Here is a 24,304-nt window from a genome sequence, read left to right as displayed (position 1 = left end):
TTTGGCGCCACCTAGCGTTGCATGCGGAGAGACACACCCTAAGGGCACTCTTCCTCATCTCTGTGCAGGCGCCTCTAATCAGCCGGCAGAGGTCGTAATCCAACCAAAGACCACCCCCCAACTGAGCAACCGGCCAATCGTTGCTCATACAGCCACTCAGCCTCAAACCGGTGAGGCAGAGCTGGATTCGATACGAGGTACTCAGAATCCAGCTATGGTTGCAGCGTGTCTTTTTACCGCTGCGCCACCTGAGCGGCAAAACTGACCTTTTTTTGCCCAGTACATCAAGCATACACAAACTCAGAATGTGATGACAGTTCACCTTTCAACACGACAATAGCCCAAACCATACAGCCAAAACAACACTAAAGTGGCTTCAAGGCAAGTCTCTGAATGTCCTTGAGTGGCCTAGCCAAAGCCCAGGTGTAAACCCTACTGAACATATGTGAAGAGACCTAAATATGTCTTTTAAAAAGTAGTGAATAAAGGGTCTAAGTAAGAGATTTCAGTTTTTAATTCTTACTAAAACTTGAAGACATTGAATCCTGCAGTTCTCTAAAGAAATTGTTTTCTGGTCTCTCTGGCTCTGAAAACATATCTATGATTTATAATTAATAGGGGTAATTTGTGGGGGTAGGTAAAGCTACCAGATAAGTCTTGCTAATGACCAAAAAAAACCAGCTGTAATGAATCAAGCTTATGTCAGTCCAAAAAGGGAACAGTTGTTTTTAAAGGTGTTTTGTTACACTCTGGTACCTGCAGAATGCCAGCCTAATAGGAGGACACTCCTATTTGAAAGTAAGGTTAGAACAGCCTCTGCTTGTGTATTGCTCACCTTGTGTGTGTGTGTCTGTGTGTATGTTCATGCATGGGTGTGTAGTAATGTAAAGCAAGGGGAGCGCTACAAGTACAGGATCCAGGTGGAGGTGGAAGGTTTGCTCAGTGAGCTCTCTCCCATTCTGATCTACACCCACGGAGAGCATTTCTGTGGAGATGGACGACAGCAGGGGTATATATTTATTAAGTTGCATATTTACAATATTGTAAAAGTCATGTCAGTAGCAGTTGTGGAAGGATGCAACATTAAATGTAATATATTTTAATCTGACACAACATATTCATTTTGTGTAGGACAGAGGAGTGTGATGACTGGAACCTGTTGGATGGAGATGGTTGCTCAAAAAAATGCCTCATCGAGCCAGGCTTTAATTGCACAGGTTAGTATTAGAGAGAGCAGACTTATAAAAAGTAATGAATAATAGTGTTTCTACCAACCAAACAGAACAAACACGCACCCTTTGGGCACCTCATTGTTGTTGATGTTTTTATCTGAGAACAGAAAAGCTGGAATGCGTTTTGACTTTTCTAAACTGCCCTGCATACCACAACTCCTGAATTTTAAAATCTGTCATAATTGGTAAATATTGTTGGTGAAAGCCGCTCAGGTGGCGCAGCGGTAAAAAGAGACGCGCTGCAACCAGGGCTGGATTCTGAGAACGTGGTATCGAATCCAGCCTTGCTTTACCGGTTCGAAGCTGAGTGGCTATATGAGCAACGATTGGCCGGTTGCTCATATGGGGGGTGGGACAAAGAACCGGATGTGGGTCTCTCTCTGTCAGAATGCGATTGCGTTCTCTGCCGGCTGATTGGAGGCGCTTACACAGAGATGGGAGGGGGTGCCCTTAGGGTGTGTCTCTCCGCATGCAACGCTGGGTGGCGCCAAAACTCGTCAATGTGTGGGTGGCAAAGATGCATCTGGTTGCTGCTCGTGTTTCGGAGGGGATACGGGTTAGCTTCAATCACCTCCGTCAGGGCAGGGTTCGGCATAGACAGAGAGGAAGCACGATGCCAATTGAACAATTGGATGCGCTAAAAAGGGGAGAAAAAAGGGGTAAAAAAATATATATACAGTGTATCACAAAAGTGAGTACACCCCTCACATTTCTGCAGATATTTAAGTATATCTTTTCATGGGACAACACTGACAAAATGACACTTTGACACAATGAAAAGTAGTCTGTGTGCAGCTTATATAACAGTGTAAATTTATTCTTCCCTCAAAATAACTCAATATACAGCCATTAACGTCTAAACCACCGGCAACAAAAGTGAGTACACCCCTAAGTGAAAGTTCCTGAAGTGTCAATATTTTGTGTGGCCACCATTATTTCCCAGAACTGCCTTAACTCTCCTGGGCATGGAGTTTACCAGAGCTTCACAGGTTGCCACTGGAATGCTTTTCCACTCCTCCATGACGACATCACGGAGCTGGCGGATATTCGAGACTTTGCGCTCCTCCACCTTCCGCTTGAGGATGCCCCAAAGATGTTCTATTGGGTTTAGGTCTGGAGACATGCTTGGCCAGTCCATCACCTTTACCCTCAGCCTCTTCAATAAAGCAGTGGTCGTCTTAGAGGTGTGTTTGGGGTCATTATCATGCTGGAACACTGCCCTGCGACCCAGTTTCCGGAGGGAGGGGATCATGCTCTGCTTCAGTATTTCACAGTACATATTGGAGTTCATGTGTCCCTCAATGAAATGTAACTCCCCAACACCTGCTGCACCCATGCAGCCCCAGACCATGGCATTCCCACCACCATGCTTGACTGTAGGCATGACACACTTATCTTTGTACTTCTCACCTGATTGCCGCCACACATGCTTGAGACCATCTGAACCAAACAAATTAATCTTGGTCTCATCAGACCATAGGACATGGTTCCAGTAATCCATGTCCTTTGTTGTTATGTCTTCAGCAAACTGTTTGCGGGCTTTCTTGTGTAGAGACTTCAGAAGAGGCTTCCTTCTGGGGTGACAGCCATGCAGACCAATTTGATGTAGTGTGCGGCGTATGGTCTGAGCACTGACAGGCTGACCCCCCACCTTTTCAATCTCTGCAGCAATGCTGACAGCACTCCTGCGCCTATCTTTCAAAGACAGCAGTTGGATGTGACGCTGAGCACGTGCACTCAGCTTCTTTGGACGACCAACGCGAGGTCTGTTCTGAGTGGACCCTGCTCTTTTAAAACGCTGGATGATCTTGGCCACTGTGCTGCAGCTCAGTTTCAGGGTGTTGGCAATCTTCTTGTAGCCTTGGCCATCTTCATGTAGCGCAACAATTCGTCTTTTAAGATCCTCAGAGAGTTCTTTGCCATGAGGTGCCATGTTGGAACTTTCAGTGACCAGTATGAGAGAGTGTGAGAGCTGTACTACTAAATTGAACACACCTGCTCCCTATGCACACCTGAGACCTAGTAACACTAACAAATCACATGACATTTTGGAGGGAAAATGACAAGCAGTGCTCAATTTGGACATTTAGGGGTGTAGTCTCTTAGGGGTGTACTCACTTTTGTTGCCGGTGGTTTAGACATTAATGGCTGTATATTGAGTTATTTTGAGGGAAGAATAAATTTACACTGTTATATAAGCTGCACACAGACTACTTTTCATTGTGTCAAAGTGTCATTTTGTCAGTGTTGTCCCATGAAAAGATATACTTAAATATCTGCAGAAATGTGAGGGGTGTACTCACTTTTGAGATACACTGTATATATTGTTGGTGAACAGCAGATTTCAAGTCTTGCCACAGATTCTTAATCAAATTGAGAACAACAGTTTGCTTAGGGCTGTTATCCAACTGAAAGGTAGACATACACTTCAATCTTAAGTCTTTTGTAGACTGGAACAGCTTTTTTCCTATGATTGCCCTCTGTTTGGCTGCATCAATATTGCCCTTACCCTGACCAGTTTTCAGTTCGTTGCTAATAAAAGCATTTCCACAACATAGTTGTGTGTAAGTGGAAGATTCACAAAGTAAGAATTTTATTGTACAGTGTAACTGCCTGTTTACTGAAAATATGACAATAAAACTCTTGAACATGAATGTTCCACCACCTACCGTAGCTTTGTGGTGATGACATTCGTAGGATGATGAGCAGTGTCTTAGAAGTCCTGAGGCCAGAAAGTTTTATTTTGGTTTGACATGCTTGCTACACTGATCAGCCATAACATTAAAACCACCTCATTGTTTCTACACTCACTGTCCATTTTATCAGCTCCACTTACCATATAGGAGCACTTTGTTGTTCTACAATAACTGACCATCTATTTCTCTACATTTCTTGTTTCAGCCTGCTTTCACTCTGTTCTTTAATGGTCAGGACTCCCCCAGGACCACCACAGAGTAGGTATTAGTCAGGTGGTGGATCATTCTCAGCACTGCAGTGACACTGACATGGTGGTGGTGTGTTAGTGTGTGTTGTGCTGGTATGAGTGGATCAGACATAGCAGTGCTGCTGGAGTTTTTAAATACCGTGTCCACTCACTGTCCACTCTATTAGACACTCCTACCTAGTTGGTCCACCTTGTAGATGTAAAGTCAGAGACGATCGCTCATCTATTGCTGCTGTTGAAGTTGGTCATCTTCTAGACCTTCATCAGTGGTCACAGGATGCTGCCTACGGGGTGCTGTTGACTGGATATTTTTGGTTGGTGGACTATTCTCAGTCCAGCAGTGACAGTGAGGTGTTTAAAAACTCCAGCAGCGCTGCTGTGTCTGATCCACTTATACCAGCACAACACACAATAAGACACCATCACTCCATCACCATGTCAGTGTCACTGCAGTGCTGAGAATGATCCACCACCTAAATAATACCTACTCTGTAGTGGTCCTGTGGTGGTCCTGACCATTGAAGAACAGCATGAAAGGGGGCTAACAAAGCATGCAGAGAAACAGATGGACTACAGTCAGTAATTGTAGAACTACAAAGTGCTTCTACATGGTAAGTGAAGCCAATAAAATGGACAATGTGTGTAGAAACAAGGCTGATCGGTGAAATGTTATGGCTGATTGGTGTAACTCCCAACATGCCCTTCAGATGAACTGTGGATCTTTTCAGCTTTAGTCAGTTACATTTTTGGCCAACCAGTTCTTTTTCTTCTTTTTCTTTTACATGAAACACAGTGTTAAATGTATTTAATATATTAATGGGTCCCTATAAGCTAATTGGTGAATGTTTAACCATTTTCAAATGTCAGTCAGTGATATTTTTAATAAGGTTATCAGAAAGAAATACTTTGAATTGCAATTAGTAATTCACTTTGCTTTTTTAATCTCTGCTTTAGTGGGAGAATGGCCTTCTGTTGTGCAGCGACACGTTGGTGGATCGAGTAGCTAGCGTGTTGCATTCAGCTGCAGCACAGCTCTAGCACCTCTTCCTCTAGTAGTAGAGTGCAATTATTTATCATGTTTTGTTTATAGACGTATTGGTTTTTGTCAGGGACGTTGGTGTTATTCCTTACTTGCAAGTGTACCAGTTAGCTCAGGCTGTAAAGCACTGGTTCAATTCCCGCTTTGGGTAATTGACTTTTTCTCTTTCATTGTTTCCCTTTGTCTGTTTATTCTATTCAGCCACTGCACTTAAGTCAAGAAATGTTTGGGTGGTGAGTCTGCTTTGGCAGCCACCCTCACTACCTTCCAGTTACAAAATAATTCAGTGAGTCATGGATCCAAAAAGCTAGACAAAAAGAGCCATTAAAAACCTGGCCAGTCTGAACTGGTACTTAAGCAGATTCTGTACGTTGTGCAGATCCTAGATTCAACCAAGGCTGTTGGTATGGTACCTGACCAGCCGATGCACCACCTGCCACTGAGGACCCTTCAAATATATCTGATAATGCCCCCAATTCAAGCGTTATGATGGGAAACCAAGATTTTCCAGGCTTCTTACTGCAAGGCTTATTGGCATTTGAGCTACAACCCTCACATGTCTCTACTGAGTGGTCAAAGGTTATATTGTCACTCTACATACAGGGTAAGCCCTAAAATTGACCTCTATGCAGACCTGCCAACATGTACGCATTTTGCGTAACAGCATTTTGACTTCCTAGTACGCTTGTACGATTCCATGTTCTAAAGTACGCATATTGTTTGATCTCGCATTTCGCCAGTTTCAGGTGACAGGTTGTCACTAAAGTTGATTCCGCCGCTGAGCCACAGAGATCTGCGCGTAAGCGGAGTGCTTTCGGCCAATCAGAGCACTTCATTTTCACCCAACCACCCCGCCCCGCGCTTCAGTCAGAGACCTTATTAATGATGAGAGCCGCCACCGGCTGCAGTATGAATGGGATTTCTCGCAACGTGAATCATGTCGTCCAAGGACAAAGTCCCGCCCTTCAACAAAAAGAGCCAATCAGCTTGCTGCTTGTGCCGAGAGCGGAGGGGGGTCAGCGTGCTAGTGGCGAACCCCCCCTCACTGTGGAGTTGTGCGCAGGCGCAGTAGCCATAACGAGCCGAAAAATCACGTTTTTTTGTGCAGTATTGAGAAAGACGCTACAAACTGTTCATGAGGTTTTTATCAGATTTTATCAATGATGTAAAATATGTTAATCAAATGGTAATCCCCTTTCGCCCGTTGGCTCTCAGTGACACCCGAGACTTTCAGTGACACACTACTTAAAAAAGCCAAATCTGCAACCTTTAACAAGTTAACAAATGCAACTGTCTAAACGTTATGCATGATAAATTTGAGTGTTCTTTTGTTGTTTGCACATAGAAAACTGATTTTGATATTAACAGCTATTTTTGCACATTTATTTTAATGTTTTTATTTATTTATTTACAAAGAATGTCTTCAGTTAACTTTCATTTCTGAAAAAATTCTCAGGTGGAAGGAGTTTCCATGGGCTATACCTCTTGAAGCACAGTTTGTTTTCAATGCAATGTTGGGTGTGTGGTGTGATTGCAGTAACTGTCCAAAAGTAATGGTTTACAAGTATATGCTTATGGAGTAACTAAGGAAAGCAAAGCATTGAGCTACATTTCAATGTTGCTTACACACAGCCCATGTGAAGCAACAAGCAGATAGCAAAAACAGTTTAAAGAAGTAACTGTGTTCTACAGTTAATCTGTATTGTTATTGTAATGACCGCAACACTGTTGTCAAAACTTGAGTGAAAGTATTATGCTTGGGGGGGGGGGGGGGGTTTGTAGTGGGTGCCACTTAAAGAAGTAAATGGATGATTTTCAGGAGAGTGTGTCTTAAGTGAGTCACTTAAAAACGAATTCTGGTCTGGCCATTCAGTTGGACAACGTCCTCTAGCAGTAGGAGCAGAGCCCTACTGACACATACTCTGGATCTTACCCTCATACTGGGCTTCTGTGGTTGCAGATCCAAAATTCAGCACTTGCTTAGTATCCGTGTGGGAACCTCAAGGGTTACCCAAGTTTACTAATCCAGGCTGCTGCAACACATGAGGCGATCAACCTGTTGATTGTTTTCCTAGAGTACTATCACCTTCAGAAAGTCTTCAGCAAATGTCATGCCTAATTCTCCCTCACCATTATCCCAATGACTGTGCAATCAACTTTCTCCTGGGAACTACATCACCCTAGGGGAGGTTGTTCTTTCTATGGCTCCAGGGCAATGAATAAATACATCTTTTAGGTAACAGTCATTGAATCCATCTGACACTCTACCTTGCCACTGAGTGCAGGGTTTTTATAAGTGAGAAAGGACAGGCCTTGTGTCCCTGCATTGAGTACCGTAGACTTACCAAAATTACTATCAAGAATCATTACCCCCTGCTGCTTATAAACTTTGCATTTGATGTTCAGCAGCAGGTCTTAGTTTCACCAAACTTGACTTACACAGTGTCTATACAAATCAGAGTTAGGTAGGGGGATGAATGGAATGTGACATTCTTTGTCCACTATGAATATATAGTGATGCCATTTGGGCTAATGAATGCCCCAGCCATCTTTCAACAGTTCATTAATGAAGTACTATGGGTGGCACAGGTTTGCTACATGTTTACCTTGTCTAACTTGATGATATCCTAATCTACAGTTAGACCTTGGAGAAACATTTGTCACAAATCAGGACATTCTTCACCTGCTCCTGGATAACCAGCTTGACTTGAAACTAAAGCCAAGCACTATAGCATTCCTAGGCATTGTGGTTTCCAGGAGTAGTGGGTTGCCCTTAGCCCACCTTAGTACAGCTGGTTCAATGTTTTCTGGGCTTGCTTTTTCCTCTGAAAATTCTGCCAGGATTTAAACACTATTACTTCACCTTTTACAAACCTCATCAAGAAAAATTCTGGTTGGTTTCTGTGAATTCCAGGAAGATTTTAAAGAGCATAAGAAGTGCTTTTTCTCAGCCCCAGTTCTCAGGCTTCCAGACTCCTCATCCGCTCATCATCGAGGTGCATGTATCTGATGTAAGGATGGGCAGTTCTTTTGAGTTCTTTTCCAACATGCAGTGCCAGACAACAAATTGCACCCTGTGCATACTTCTTCTACTGATTGACCCCAAGTGAGAGGAACTATGATGCTGGAAATGAAGAACTGCTGGCAGTCAAGCCCACTCTTTAGGAATAAACACATTGACTGAAGTTCCTGGTCTGGACAGAGCAAAAGAATTTGGTGTAAATACAAGTACCTTAAATCCTTGCCAAGCCAGATGAGCCCTGTTTTGTGGCTGATTTGACATTCTAGCATACTGACCCAACTCAAAAAAATAATCCAGATTCCTTATTCAGACAATGAGAGGCTCTGACCTCCTGTTCCCTCAGCAAGTCCATTATACTGGGATTCTGAATTGTAGCTCCCGCCAATGGAGGCTTGAGGAAGCAATTTGGGATCAGCAGAAGAGGCCTAATAATTGGTAAAAATTGTTAATTTTTACTTGATCCCACCTTTGGCCCCATCTGTTCCTCTACTTCATTGTGGGACTGCCCGCTTCTTAAGGCAACAGTGTGATTTTAGTTGTTCTTAAAGTCACTGCCAAACTCCACTTGGCCAAAGACACCATTCACACCAACCGTCCACAGGTTGTCATATGATCTGGTATCAGATCTGAGATGCCAGTTAACTAGCCAGTTTTGGAAAGCCTTCTGTCAGTCTGTCTTCCAGACTTCACATTCAGTCCAGTGGGCAAATGAAGAGGATCACTCAAGACCTCAAACAAACACTTTTATGTCTGGCCTTGGCAATTCCTGGGCCAGCTGAGTGAAGTATGCTTATAACACCCTCTGGCATTAATCTCACGCCATGTCACCGTTCAAAGACGAGTTTGGGTACTCTCTGCCCATGTTACCCGAGCAGAACTCTGATGTCAGCGCTACATCAGCCCAGCATTTAGTCCTGGCAGAAGGGCCATACTACAGTACACAGTCAGACGCCTACTTGACACTCATTGGGTGAAAAACAGCTCTGGGGAACAGTCTTGGGTCCCAGCCCACCACATTCTGGACCCAGATCTTATTCAGGAGTTGCACAGCCATCAAGCAGCAGAAGTAGTAACATCAGAGCCATTCCTAGGGAGGGGATACTCTAATGGTTCAGCCTGTGACATGCACATCTACCAGCAGAGGGAAGCACAGGCAGACACGTAGTTGTACACAGGGAACTACACATCCCAGAAGCTCCTGCATTTGTTGGTGCAAATGTAGTCCTGATTTCTTCCCCATGAGAGATCCGACCTCAGCTCCTTTAGGCACTGCAGTCATTACCTCATGTGACTTGAATTCCTCATTTCAGTACCACACAGAACCTCAGATGTACAGTAAATGTATTTGGGCACTCACTTTATTCAATTAGGGTCAACGGGGATGGGGTATGGGGGTGCTGGAGCCTATCTCAGTTTTTCAATAGGCGCAAGGCACACAGTAACACCCTGGACGGGGTGCCAGTCCGTCGCAGGGCAGACCCACATACACACACCCATTCACCTATAGGGCAATTCAGTGTCTCCAATTAACCTGACTGCATGGGGGGAAATTGGAGCTTCCAGAGGAATACCCACGCAGACACGGGGAGAACATGCAAACTCCGCACAGAAAGGACCAGACCGCCCCCGCCTGGGGATCGAACCCAGGACCTTCTTGCTGTGAGGCGACAGTGCTACCCACCAAGACACCGTGCCGCCCTGTATTTGGGCAAATATGGAGGATTAGATAGAAGTCAGCAAGTTTATTCAGCTTTTGGGTAGACATCACATGGGGGTTTGCAAAAGTAAAGAAGGACTAGTGTTGTCTTATATCTGCAGTAAGTACTGTGTTTTTGGGCACATTTTCATAGTTGCTAAGACATCATGATTCATTTGAACCCAAAACTTTCCAGGATGCTTCAAAATAGTGTGTGCATACACCTAACATAACTGCCAGTAGCTCTAGTCATGTAGGTTGGGTGGAATGAGGGAAGAAAGGAATTCTCCGTCTGTATGCAGACCTGATTTTCTTCATTTTTGGCCTCATAGACTTCAACAGTCATAGTTAATCTAGTTAGTACTTTCTTAACAAGAATCTGTTAGAATACTCAAATGATCTGTACATGGTTCTTGATGCCAGGAGTGAAAAGAGAAGAGAGGATGTTTTGCTGTAATTTTTCCAGCGGAATAACTGCCAGTTGAGCACTTGCTGCCAGTTCAATGAGGAGCTCACTGATCTTTCTATCAATTTCTATAAGGCAGATTTAATTTCAGATCGGTACTAGAGTCATGGCCCAGTAATTATTTACCTTAGTAATGATCAATTGTTCCATTTCATTGAAACGACTGCAAGACCGGCATGTGATTTACAACCAATTGGTTTCTGGCCTAATCAGAGTTGTTTACCTATTTGTTCTTCTCAATTTACAAATACCCAAGTTCAGCACACTAAGACTTGTATCAAATGTCAGTCATCTGTCTGTTTTCCAAAACATGTGGGGTAAGCCACTTTGAGATAACATTTTCTGTCCCATGCACATGCACAGACTAATTTTTAGCTTCTGGTCATGCATAGTTATTAAAATAATCAAGACAAAGAGTTGTATCCTTGGAATGATAGGACATGACCAGCCATAACATTAAAACCACCTCCTTGTTTCTACACTCACTGTCCATTTTATCAGCTCCACTTACCATATAGAAGCACTTTGTAGTTCTACAATTACTGACTGTAGTCCATCTGTTTCTTTACATACTTTTTTACCCTGCTTTCACCCTGTTCTTTATTGGTCAGGACTCTCCCAGGACCACCACAGAGCAGGTATTATTTGGGTAGTGGGTCATTCTCAGCACTGCAGTGACAATGACATGGTGGTGGTGTGTTAGTTTGTTTTTAAATACTGTGTCCACTCACTGTCCACTCTATTAGACACTCCTACCTAGTTGGTCCACCTTGTAGATGTAAAGTCAGAGACGATCGCTCATCTATTGCTGCTGTTTGAGTTGGTCATCTTCTAGACCTTCATCAGTGGTCACAGGACGCTGCCCACGGGGCGCTGTTGGCTGGATATATTTGGTTGGTGGACTATTCTCAGTCCAGCAGTGACAGTGAGGTGTTTAAAAACTCATAAAAAAGCATTGCTGTGTCTTATTCACTCATACCAGCACAACACACACTAACACACCACCACCATGTCAGTGTCACTGCTGTGCTAAGAATGATCCACCACCTAAATAATACCTGCTCTGTAGTGGTCCTGGGAGAGTCCTGACCATTGAAGAACAGCATGAAAGGGGGCTAACAAAGCATGCAGAGAAACAGATGGACTACAGTCAGTAATTGTAGAACTACAAAGTGCTTCTATATTGTAAGTGGAGCTGATAAAAAGGACAATGTGTGTAGAAACAAGGAGGTGGTTTTAATGTTATGGCTGATCGGTGTAAATTAATTTTTTATTTATTTTAGAAAATAGCTAATTAACTGCTTTGTCTTGTGGAGCCTCTTAATCCTAAGAGGAAATAACAATGGTTTTATGTCATCACACAGCTTTGAAAACCAAAGAGTCTTACATGGTGACTAGTGTTAATTGGCCTGTGCTGTCTCTCTCTGCAGGGCAGCCCAGCCGTTGTTACATTTTCGAAGGTGATGGAGTGTGTGAGGAATTTGAAAGGGGCTCCAGTGTTCAGGACTGTGGCTTCTTTACACCACAGGGCTTCAATGACCAATGGGCTTCTAGTGCTACAGCATCCCATGAGGATCGGCGGTGCCCTGCAAATTCTGCCACTGGAGAACCTGATCTTTATCAGGTACCAAACAATGCTCTGAACTTCTTCTTAACACTTTTGTAACACAATAATGCACTGAACAATCCAATTATTATTATCTAATGATCTTAGAGAAACAATGTTTGCCTTATGTTTGCTTTTTTCAAACTTATTTTGAGACTTGTATCCCTTATATTGACTTTTGTCCCTTGAAATGATTTGATTATTTGCTAGATAGCTAGTTAATTGGCCTGCAGTAGTGCATGGCACAGGTGAGTCTATCGTTTAATTCACTCAAAATGACTATTTTCGGTTGCCTGTTTTTTGTATGGACATATAGGCAGTTCAAATGGTCTAAAGGCATTTTGGTGCATGCAGTTGGTTACGACAGAGATTACAAAGATGCTGTACAATTGGCTGCCGCTCTAAAAGGAGCTGCGCCAACAGGCTAAGATTATGACTAGTATGGCCTATGGGGACATCACAGCAGCACAATGGGTAATTGGAGCATTCCCAGCAGCTGATGAAGCCATGCCAGCTGGAGAGCAGAGAGGTATTAGAACTAGAGAACACCAAGTCAATGCTGCACAGAGATCATCTAGGCCCTGAAAGATTAAGGGGAACACTCCAACCCAGTGAACTTGGAAGAACCTCTAGCAGAAGTTTTCACCCCGACCGGAATACACCAAGAAGGAGGCATACACCAGAAAATTGAAGGGATGTTGTGGTGGACTAGTAGCCTAAATGCCTAAATGACAAAAGGGGGCAATGTAGCTTTGGTGTGTAATATACTGTACAGTATAACAATGCTATAACATGCTTTTGTGGTTAGTAATAAGTTATGCAGTTTGAGGGCTTCTGGGTAATGTCTGTGTCAGCATAACAGCATTTTTATGCAGTGATCCTATTTCAAGGATCAAATCTTTGAATTCCCTGAATCTTTTTATGAGATTATGCACTGTAGAAGGTAAACTATGTACAATCCCTGCAATACTTCTTAAGGAACATTGTCCTTAAACTTTTGAATTGGTTGGTAATACACTTTTCGGGAAGGTGGCAAGCCTTGACCCCATCCTGTTTGTAAAGGACTAGGCCCTTCCTTTATGCATGCACTATATTCAGGAGGAGCTTATTCATACAACTCTTTAATACTATTTTATAGATAGTTTAAATATATTTAGAACCCAATCAAGTCCTACATCCTTGCATGAATGTTTTCAAGCCTGAGAGAGCTGAACCATTGTTACTTAAAGTCTTGTGTTTCTTGTCAGATGTGCAGGTCTCAGTATGTGGAGGTTAATGATGCTCTAATGCAGGATGCTTGGATCCCCTGCACGGCCCTATCTCAGTTCAACGGTTTCTGTGCGAAGGAGCAGCATGTGTGGCTCCGGGTATGCTCAAAAATGAAGTAAATTTTTTAACAAATATAGATAAACACATAAAATAATCGTCCGAATGAGCTCATGTCAGTTTTCCTTCTCTTTTTATTTAAGGTGGGATTTGAGCGGCCTGGGGTTGCAGCCTCCATTCTAATCTATTTGGCCTCTGATGGAGAGCTGCAGAACACTGGAGACAAGTGCAGGAAAACTGTGTCCATCCAACTTTGCGACACTAATGGCAAAAACCACACACTTGGTAAAGATGATGCAGAACATTTTATAGTAAAATTATTGTTTATATTACTGTATGTTTCTCCCATACAGCCAAAAAGTAAGACTCTAATTATGAAAACTGTTATAAAATAGTCTGAATAATATATCTAGGCGATGATACATGGCAGTACTACATTTATTTATGCTCACATTTACTCACGTTCCTTCAGTTTCAGACTTTACTCATTTGGTTTTTGTTTTGTTTACCATCACTCTTTTTGTTGACCTATTTTTTGTTTAAGATTTTCTACCCTGAACCCTGAGTTCTCATCACATTTTCATTAAGAATCTTAACTAAACATATAACAGAGCATTGTGTAGCTATTGTCTGCCTTTGGAGTAAATGTGTCTATTTGTGTTTATATACAGTAGGTGCTACAAATCTAAGACCATGAGTGAAAATGCATCTATTTATTTTTATTTATTTATTTTTAATTACAAATCACACAATTTGCATAACAGTTTGAGTGGAAAGTTTTGGTATGATTTCTAATAGGTGAAAAATGGGAAAAATGCATTACCGTGAACTACCTTCTGATAAGAAGAATTCACCTGTTCAGTCATGGAATTTATAGAAAGGATAAGACTCAAGGAAATGTAACCTTTTGTACAGAGGAATTAACATAGATAGATTGAGAGAGAGATAGATAGATAGATCAGTACAGGTACAAGGCAACGAAATGCAGTAAGTATCTACCAGAAGTGCAAATAGTAGCACTGTGCAAAAAGAGAGAATATCAGTAAACGTATATATCTATGATTTATATATAATTATAACTATATCTGTTTACAAATATGGCATTATGTCTATGTGCATAGTACTATACACATAATAGTAATACAGTAATCCCTCCTCGATCGCGGGGGTTGCGTTCCAGAACCCTCCGTGAAAGGTGAAAATCCGCGAAGTAAAAACATGTGTTTATATGGTTATTTTTATAACCCGATTCCATCGGCTTTAGCATTTAGCATCTTGTCATTAAAACCAATGGATTGAGGTAGCACAGCATGCTAACGTCAATATAACATCTCCCTTCATGTAACGATAACGGTTACATTTCCTGACAAGCCCGAACTTGCAAATAAAAACACTCGGTACGAGTTTATACAAGTTAAAAATCCATTCGTTTGTCCGTACCGTCAGCCATGTTTATTTTTCTGCGAGAGAGGAGCACCTGACCCGCAATGAATTCTGGGATTGTCTTGATCACTAAGGCAGCGTCAGATGCACACTCGTTTTTGAGTGAAAATAACGTTGAAATATTAAGAAGTGAGGATATTAAGGCATCTAGGATTTGGAACAGCCTCCTAATCGGGAGCGCGCACAGGATGACGTGAAATGCGTCTATGTAGAGAGAGAGCTAGCTTTTCGAACACACCCCTTGTGTGCAGAAATCCGCGAACCAGCGAAAAATCCGCGATTTATATTTGGACATGCTTGCAAATAAAATCCGCGATAGAGTGAAGCCGCAAAAGTCGAAGCGCGATATAGCGAGGGATTACTGTATTAGTAATAAAAAGCATATGAATAAAAATGGGATTAGTTAGGTATGTATTATAATAATAACAGTAGTAATAAAGATGTGTAAAATAAATAATTGTACAACTGTAACTATTACTGTATAAAGGCGCTGCTAAATAACTACATATACGGGTAAATAATTGTGCGGATATATACGTATATACAGTGTATCACAAAAGTGAGTACACCCCTCACATTTCTGCAGATATTTAAGTATATCTTTTCATGGGACAACACTGACAAAATGACACTTTGACACAATGAAAAGTAGTCTGTGTGCAGCTTATATAACAGTGTAAATTTATTCTTCCCTCAAAATAACTCAATATACAGCCATTAATGTCTAAACCACCGGCAACAAAAGTGAGTACACCCCTAAGAGACTACACCCCTAAATGTCCAAATTGAGCACTGCTTGTCATTTTCCCTCCAAAATGTCATGTGATTTGTTAGTGTTACTAGGTCTCAGGTGTGCATAGGGAGCAGGTGTGTTTAATTTAGTAGTACAGCTCTCACACTCTCTCATACTGGTCACTGAAAGTTCCAACATGGCACCTCATGGCAAAGAACTCTCTGAGGATCTTAAAAGACGAATTGTTGTGCTACATGAAGATGGCCAAGGCTACAAGAAGATTGCCAACACCCTGAAACTGAGCTGCAGCACAGTGGCCAAGATCATCCAGCGTTTTAAAAGAGCAGGGTCCACTCAGAACAGACCTCGCGTTGGTCATCCAAAGAAGCTGAGTGCACGTGCTCAGCGTCACATCCAACTGCTGTCTTTGAAAGATAGGTGCAGGAGTGCTGTCAGCATTGCTGCAGAGATTAAAAAGGTGGGGGGTCAGCCTGTCAGTGCTCAGACCATACGCCGCACACTACATCAAATTGGTCTGCATGGCTGTCACCCCAGAAGGAAGCCTCTTCTGAAGTCTCTACACAAGAAAGCCCGCAAACAGTTTGCTGAAGACATGTCAACAAAGGACATGGATTACTGGAACCATGTCCTATGGTCTGATGAGACCAAGATTAATTTGTTTGGTTCAGATGGTCTCAAGCATGTGTGGCGGCAATCAGGTGAGGAGTACAAAGATAAGTGTGTCATGCCTACAGTCAAGCATGGTGGTGGGAATGCCATGGTCTGGGGCTGCATGAGTGCAGCAGGTGTTGGGGAGTTACATTTCATTGAGGGACACATGAACTCCAATATGTACTATGAAATACTGAAGCAGAGCATGATCCCCTCCCTCTGGAAACTGGGTCGCAGGGCAGTGTTCCAGCATGATAATGACCCCAAACACACCTCTAAGATGACCACTGCTTTATTGAAGAGGCTGAGGGTAAAGGTGATGGACTGGCCAAGCATGTCTCCAGACCTAAACCCAATAGAACATCTTTGGGGCATCCTCAAGCGGAAGGTGGAGGAGCGCAAAGTCTGGAATATCCGCCAGCTCCGTGATGTCGTCATGGAGGAGTGGAAAAGCATTCCAGTGGCAACCTGTGAAGCTCTGGTAAACTCCATGCCCAGGAGAGTTAAGGCAGTTCTGGGAAATAATGGTGGCCACACAAAATATTGACACTTCAGGAACTTTCACTAAGGGGTGTACTCACTTTTGTTGCCGGTGGTTTAGACATTAATGGCTGTATATTGAGTTATTTTGAGGGAAGAATAAATTTACACTGTTATATAAGCTGCACACAGACTACTTTTCATTGTGTCAAAGTGTCATTTTGTCAGTGTTGTCCCATGAAAAGATATACTTAAATATCTGCAGAAATGTGAGGGGTGTACTCACTTTTGTGATACACTGTATGTATGTATGTATGTATGACATTTGTGGTGTTAGCGGTGAAGTGTGGTGTTCAGTAAAGTAATTAAGGTGGGATAGAAACTGTTCCTGAGCCGACTGGTCCTGGCACATATGCCCCTGAATGAACAACATCATAAAAAATACTTACTTTGTGTTTCAGTAGTGTCAAATGCTTCGAAATGTTATAATTGCTGCATTTGTGCACCTTTCACTCAGTGCAATGCTGATTAAAAATGTATTAAAGTAAAGAAAAGTGCTTAATAGAAGCACTAGACTTTTGACCCCCACTGTATGCGTATGTAATACTTATCATTCTTTTATCATATCTTTTATTAACCTGCATAAAAATATGTTGTGTGTGTGCGCAGGTACTCATGAGATGTCTTGCCAGCGTAACCCCCTGGTCGTAAATGTGACACACAACTTGAGCGTGCCCTTCTTCCAGACAACCGCGGTGCTGCTGAAGTTTTCCACAGCTCACGTGGCCGTGCTGGGAGTTGCGCTGCGTACATCCTGCCAATTCAGTGGCTTCGCCCTAACTGGGTGCGCTCAGGGTGGGCTCTACCACGCCTTCATGTACACACAGTGCACTTAGTTTGTTGTTTATGATCATAATTACGCTCGTGTCCAAAGCAGCTTAGAGTTGGGGCGACACGGTGGCTCGGTGGGTAGCACTGTCACCTCACAGCAAGAAGGTCCTGGGTTCGATCCCCAGGCGGGGCGGGGCGGTCCGGGTCCTTTCTGTGTGGAGTTTGCATGTTCTCCCCGTGTCTGCGTGGGTTTCCTCCGGGAGCAAAAACATGCAGTCAGTTTAACTGGAGACACTGAATTGCCCTCTAGGTGAATGGGTGTGTGTATCTGTGTGTGTATGTGTGTCTGCCCTGCGATGGACTGGAGCTCCTTCCAGGGTGTTACTGTGTGCCTTGCACCCATTGAAAAGCTGGGATAGGCTCCAGCACCCCGCCGTGACCCTGAATGGATAAGCAGTTAAGTGAGTGAGTGAGGTTAGAGTTGTATAATTGAGGCAACTTAGGGGGCCCTTGTTGTGATAATGTTTCAGCCACAGCAATTGCTAACAAGTGTAATCAATCAATTATATGAAGGAAATTATAATCTTCCAACTTTGCAGCAACTGTTTAGGGAAGGCCCTGTCCTTTCCTGTGCCCCACTGAACAGAGCAAAAAAGCTTGGTTTAAAGAAACTCAAAGAAACTTCTGCACAGAACCCTGGCACATCAGTGGAACATCAGTGCCCAGCCATACAAATGCTTTTTGACTGAATCAGCACACATTCCCACACACATACGTCAATGTTTTGTGAGAAGCCCTCCTATAAGAGTGATTGTTTTTATAGCCGAAAAGATCATCCAGAAGTCACACTATTTTAATACCGTTTGTTTTTTAATTGGGATGTCCAACAAGCTCATTGTGAAGTGTCCAGATACTTTTGACCATAACGTATCTAACGTATCTAACTGACATCTACCTTTGTATCAGGTGTGCACGCAGACCATGCACTGTGGATTCCTGTAGTGCTGTGAAGGTAGATCATGCTGCAGTCAGCTGCACCCCTGGGCTAGAACCCACACACTGCACCGTCGCTTGCCATAGAGGATACAGACTCCGTGTGCTCAGTGGGCCTCGTCTTCGACCTCAGCAGGTACTATTAGGGATCCAAAAACATGGGTAGAGCAATCCAACTATAATGCACACATACCCTGATCAGCCATAACATTAAAACCACCTCCCTGTTTCTACACTCACTGTCCATTTTATCAGCACTTTGTGGTTCTACAATTACTGACTGTAGTCCATCTGTTTCTCTACATACTTTTTTAAACCTGCTTTCACCCTGTTCTTTAATGGTCAGGACCACCACAGAGCAGGTATTATTTAGGTGGTGAATCATTCTCAGCACTGCAGTAACACTGACATGGTGGTGGTGTGTTAGTGTGTGTTGTGCTGGTATGAGTGGATCAAACACAGCAGTGCTGCTGGAGTTTTTAAATACCGTGTCCACTCATTGTCCACTCTATTAAACACTCCTACCTAGTTGGTCCACCTTGTAGATGTAAAGTCAGAGACGATCGCTCATCTATTGCTGCTGTTTGAGTCGGTCATCTTCTAGACCTTCATCAGTGGTCACAGGACGCTGCCCACAGGGCGCTGTTGGCTGGATATATTTTTGGTTGGTGGACTATTCTCAGTCCAGCAGTGACAGTGATGTGTTTTAAAACTCAATCAGCGCTGCTGTGTCTGATCCACTCATACCAGCACAACACACACTAACACACCACCACCATGTCAGTGTCACTGCAGTGCTGAGAATTATCCACCACCCAAATAATACCTACACTGTAGTGGTCCTGTGGGGGTCCTGACCATTGAAGAACAGCATGATAGGGGGCTAACAAAGCATGCAGAGAAACAGATGGACTACAGTCAGTAATTGTAGAACTACAAAGTGCTTCTCTATGGTAAGTGGAGCTGATAAAATGGACAGTGAGTGTTGAAACAAGGAGGTGGTTTTAATGTTATGGCTGATCGGTGTATACTGCATTGTCACCAAACATGTAAGACACATAGAAGGTTCGTAGGCTATGGCAAAAATATGGTGTAACTGCAGTGCTAGGTGGCGCTGCAACATGCAAGATAATGTTATGCAAATAAAGATTGTGTGATTGACATGAAATCACAGATTGGGCCACATTTACATTTAGTGGACGCTTTTATCCAGTACTGTGACAGTATACAATCCAAGCAATTGAGGGTTAAGGGCCCAACAGTGGCAACTTGGCAGCGGTGTTACTTGAACCGGCAACCTTCTGATTACTAGTCCAGTACTTTAACCACTAAGCTACAACTGCCCTCATTGGGCTTGAATCTCTGGGGATTCAAACCTTTGAATCTAGCAGTAGTGAGTTACCGTAATTTACTGATGTTCTACCCAAACACTGTATTATTATTATTATTATTATTATTATTATTTATTTTTTTATTTTTTCCCCTTTTTCTCCCCCTTTAGCGCATCCAATTGTTTAATTTGCACCGTGCTTCCTCTCTGTCTATGCCGAACCCCGCCCTGACCGAGGAGATCGAAGCTAACCCATACCCCCCCGAAACATGGACAGCAGCCGGATGCATTTTTGCCACCTACACGCTGATGAGTGTGGTGCCACCTAGCGTTGCATGCGGAGAGACACACCCTAAGGGCACTCTTCCTCATCTCTGTGCAGGCGCCTCTAATCAGCCGGCAGAGGTCGTAATCGCATTCTGACAGAGAGAGACCCACATCCGGTTCTTTGTCCCGCCCCCCCAACTGAGCAACCGGCCAATCGTTGCTCGTACAGCCACTCGGCCTCGAACCGGTAAGGCAGAGCTGTATTCGATACGATGTATCTGGAATCCGGCTCTGGTTGCAGCGTGTCTTTTTACCGCTGCGCCACCTGAGAGGCTATTATTATTATTATTATTAATAATCCCAGGGGTAACAGGGCATATTTAAGGTGGGGCTGTACCAGGAGGAGAGGCTAAAGTTGTATTCAACAGTCCTTGGTAACAGTGCACTTCTAAAGTCAGCATCAATGATAATAACACAAGTAATACAAGAAACCCAAGACACCCACACACACACACACACACACACACACACACAGCTAACAAGTTGTTGAAAGATAGTATTGAGTAAAGAGCTATTTGTTTACTTCCTAGAAGGAGACAGAGCTGAGCTGTGCGAATGGCATTTGGAACCGTATGGTTAGCTGTGAGCCTGTGGACTGTGGTGAACCCGATGAGTCTTATGTGTACTTCGCTTCCTTCACCTGCCCCTGGGGCACTACCTTTGGCAAGCAGTGTACTTTTTCCTGCAACACACCCTCCACACTGCAAGGTAATACCTCCATCCGCTTACGTATGTCTCTGCTTACTTGTTCTTTCCACATTTTGTCAGATTCAGGGAATATTTATGTATCCTCTACATTATTTTATGCATCCTTAATATACTTTTATGCATCCTTGAAGTCCGCCTTTATTCAGCTGGGGATGTAAATGTCTGTGTGGACTTGGCAAGCCACTCAGATCCTCTTTGGTAGGCCCCTTGCCTCTTGCTGTGTAAACAGGAAAGCAGGGCAGCACTCAAAAGAGAGGAAACATGGCAAAAACAAGGGAACGTGTCAAATACACTAAAGAAAAAATCCAGTCTGCCCCCTCCTGGGTGGCACAAGTGTCACCGTGGAACCACCATAGTTAATCTTGTTCGACTGTCACAGTTTCCACCTGTGTGTTGTATCTATGTTAAGAGATTGATCTTAATGCTTATCGAGACCTTTGACACAAAAAAATTCTAGGTCAGATTCATTAAAGTTAATTTTTCTATCACAAAGTGGCTTACTTGAATTTCTTGGAATATTGCTGCGGCTTAAAAGTAAACACACCGACGAGGCATAACATTATGACCATCTTCCTAATATTGTGTTGGTCCCCTTTTTGCTGCCCCATACGCAACACACTGTGATGCGCTGTGTATTCTGACACCTTTCTATCAGAACCAGCATTAACTTCTTCAGCAGTTTGAGCTACAGTAGGTCGTCTGTTGGAGCCTTCGCTCCCCACGTGTATCAATGAGCCTTGGCCGCCCATGACCCTGTCGCCGGTTTACCACTGTTCCTTTCTTTGGACCACTTTTGATAGACACTGAGCACTGCAGACTGGAAACACCCCACAAGAGCTGCAGTTTTGGAGATGCTCTGACCCAGTCGTCTAGCCCAGCGTTTCACGGACTGGTTGTAAAATGAGCTGTTTTCGTTGCAACGCTGCTCCCACCTAGGGGTGACAATAAGACAATAGCACCCGAAATAGAAGCAGTAAAAACTGCTTTTTTAGCAATCTCTAATTATTCACTCTTTCTGTGCGGCCCAGTAATAAATAGCCCACGGAGCAGTACCAGTCCACGGCCCGGTGCTTGGGGACCACTGGTCTAGCAGTTGTAGTCTAGAGGTTAAGGTACAGGACTAGTAATCGAAAGGTCACTGGTTCGAGCCCCACCACTGCCAGGTTGCCACTGTTGGGCCCTTAACCCTCAATTGCTTAGACTGTATACTGTCACTGTACTGTAAGTCGCTTTGGATAAAAACATTTGCTAAATGCCGAAAATGTAAATTTGGCCCTTGTAAAACTCGCCCATTTTTCCTGCTTCTAACATCAACTTTGAGGATAAAATGTTCACTTGCTGCTTAATATATCCCACCCACTAACAGGTGCCGTGATAATCGGTGTTATTCACTTCACCTGTCAGTGCTCATAATGTTATGCCTAGTCGATGTATATGTTTAAAAGAACACAGACTTGCAGCTCACGTTTATTTTGCTTATTTTGGCTCTAACTGACCAGTTTGCTGTTTACATTTACACTAAGGAAACACAAGTATGTAACCTGTTTTTATTTTCATTTTATTTCTTTTTCATCAACCACTTTATCTTGGCTGGCTTATTCCATCAGGAAACACTAGGCGTAAGGCAGGAATACCCTGTCTATGGCGCCAATCCATTGCGATACTTAGGCCATCCAACATACATAGCCTGTGTAGACACCTGGCTGACTGAAAGCATTGCTGAGATTCAAACCCGGATCTCAGCGGTGGCAGGCTAGCATAATAAACCACTGCGCACCCAAGCAGCCTTTAACCACAACAGAACTGATAATGAATTGATGGATTGACACCCTGTCTGAGTTGCTCATACCTTGCACTCAGTGTTCCCTGGTGGAATGGGACTCTAACCAAGATAAAGCGGTTGATAAAATCCCACAGTACCCACAGTGTGGTGTTTTTGGGATACATGCGCAACCCTTATTTTTTCAAACACAGCCAACTAAATGCCAAATGTGGAGTGTGATCCTAACCAAGATTAAGCGGTAGATAAAATCCCACAGTACCTCAGTATGGTGTTCTTGAGATATACACCGATCAGCCATAACATTAAAACCACCTCCTTGTTTCTACACTCACTGTCCATTTTATCAGCTACATTTACCACATAGAAGCATTTTGTAGTTCTACAATTACTGACTGTAGTCCATCTGTTTCTCTACATACTTTTCTTCAATGGTCAGGACCCCCACGGGGCCACCACAGAGCAGGTATTATTTAGGTGGCGGATCATTCTCAGCACTGCAGTGACAATGATATGGTGGTGGTGTGTTAGTGTGTGTCCACTCACTGTCCACTCTATTAGACACTCCTACCTAGTTGGTCCACCTTGTAGATGTAAAGTCAGAGACGATCGCTCATCTGTTGCTGCTTTTCTTCATCAGCGGTCACAGGATTCTGCCCACGGGGCGCTGTTGGCCGGATATTTGTGGTTGGTGGACTATTCTCAGTCCAGCAGTGACAGTGAGGTGTTTAAAAATTCCAGCAGCGCTGCTGTGTCTCATCCACTCATACCAGCACAACACACACTAACACACCACCACCATGTCAGTGTCACTGCAGTGCTGAGAGTGATCCACCACCCAAATAATACCTGCTCTGTAGTGGTCATGTGGGGGTCCTGACCATTGAAGAACAGCATGAAAGGGGGCAACAAAGCATGCAGAGAAACAGATGGACTACAGTCAGTAATTGTAGAACTACAAAGTGCTCCTATGTGGTAAGTGGAGCTGATAAAATGGACAGAGTGTTGAAACAAGGAGGTGGTTTTAATGTTATGGCTGTTCAGTTTTTTTGTTTGATCTGACCAGGGTGCATTGTTTTGATTTGTCAAAATGCTTATTGCTTGAATTTGTTGCTCGAATTTTTGCAACTCTTTTCCAGGGATTATTGGCATCTGTCTTCTTTTACTCATTTTTAGTGAGAGAACATCTGTATTTAAGATCATTTTAATTATTGCCATGTCAGTCTAGCAGCAGATACCCATTTGTAGTACAGGATTAGCTTTTGCATTGATGAGACGAGCATTTCACTCACTGACTTTCCTAGTGAATGATGATTCCTTTGCCACAGCGGATCAGTCATCCAATATTTATCCGGGACCAGCACTAAGGCTGCACTGATATGCGTCCCCCTAATGGCTAGATTTATACTGTATAATGCCATGCGCCTTCTGTATTTGTGAGCCCAGTACGGGACACAGACCCCTAAAACTCAGACACTGCTGTTATCAGTACTGTGGCTCCAATTGTTATTATAGATGCCCTTAGAGAGAAAAAAAAGCATTACCATTTTCGTCTTCCTTTGATTTCCTCCACATAGCTCCATCCTGATGTGCTGTAAAAATAAAATGTAGTTTGACTGATTACACTATATTACGTTTTTATTGCGCAAGGGTTCCATGTGTTATGCTCCTTAACC

At 43.3% G+C, this 24,304-nt stretch overlaps 1 protein-coding gene across 1 annotated transcript in view; it reads left to right on the top strand.

The window, feature by feature from the left end:
* pappa2 (pappalysin 2) overlaps positions 1 to 24,304 on the top strand; it is an 80,673-nt gene that overhangs the window by 32,699 nt on the left and 23,670 nt on the right. The window contains exons 9-16 of the mRNA XM_062993918.1: positions 881 to 1,009; positions 1,132 to 1,217; positions 11,830 to 12,023; positions 13,253 to 13,372; positions 13,475 to 13,616; positions 17,329 to 17,503; positions 18,457 to 18,619; positions 20,671 to 20,848. Of these exons, the coding sequence (XP_062849988.1) occupies positions 881 to 1,009; positions 1,132 to 1,217; positions 11,830 to 12,023; positions 13,253 to 13,372; positions 13,475 to 13,616; positions 17,329 to 17,503; positions 18,457 to 18,619; positions 20,671 to 20,848 (1,187 nt within the window). The remainder of the gene's footprint in view (positions 1 to 880; positions 1,010 to 1,131; positions 1,218 to 11,829; positions 12,024 to 13,252; positions 13,373 to 13,474; positions 13,617 to 17,328; positions 17,504 to 18,456; positions 18,620 to 20,670; positions 20,849 to 24,304) is intronic.

This window comes from Trichomycterus rosablanca, chromosome 4, assembly GCF_030014385.1.
Source record: "Trichomycterus rosablanca isolate fTriRos1 chromosome 4, fTriRos1.hap1, whole genome shotgun sequence".
In the NCBI taxonomy this organism is placed as follows: Eukaryota; Metazoa; Chordata; class Actinopteri; order Siluriformes; family Trichomycteridae; genus Trichomycterus; species Trichomycterus rosablanca.
The sequence above is the reverse complement of the archived record's forward strand: the minus strand, read 5'-3'. Positions and strand labels throughout refer to the sequence as shown.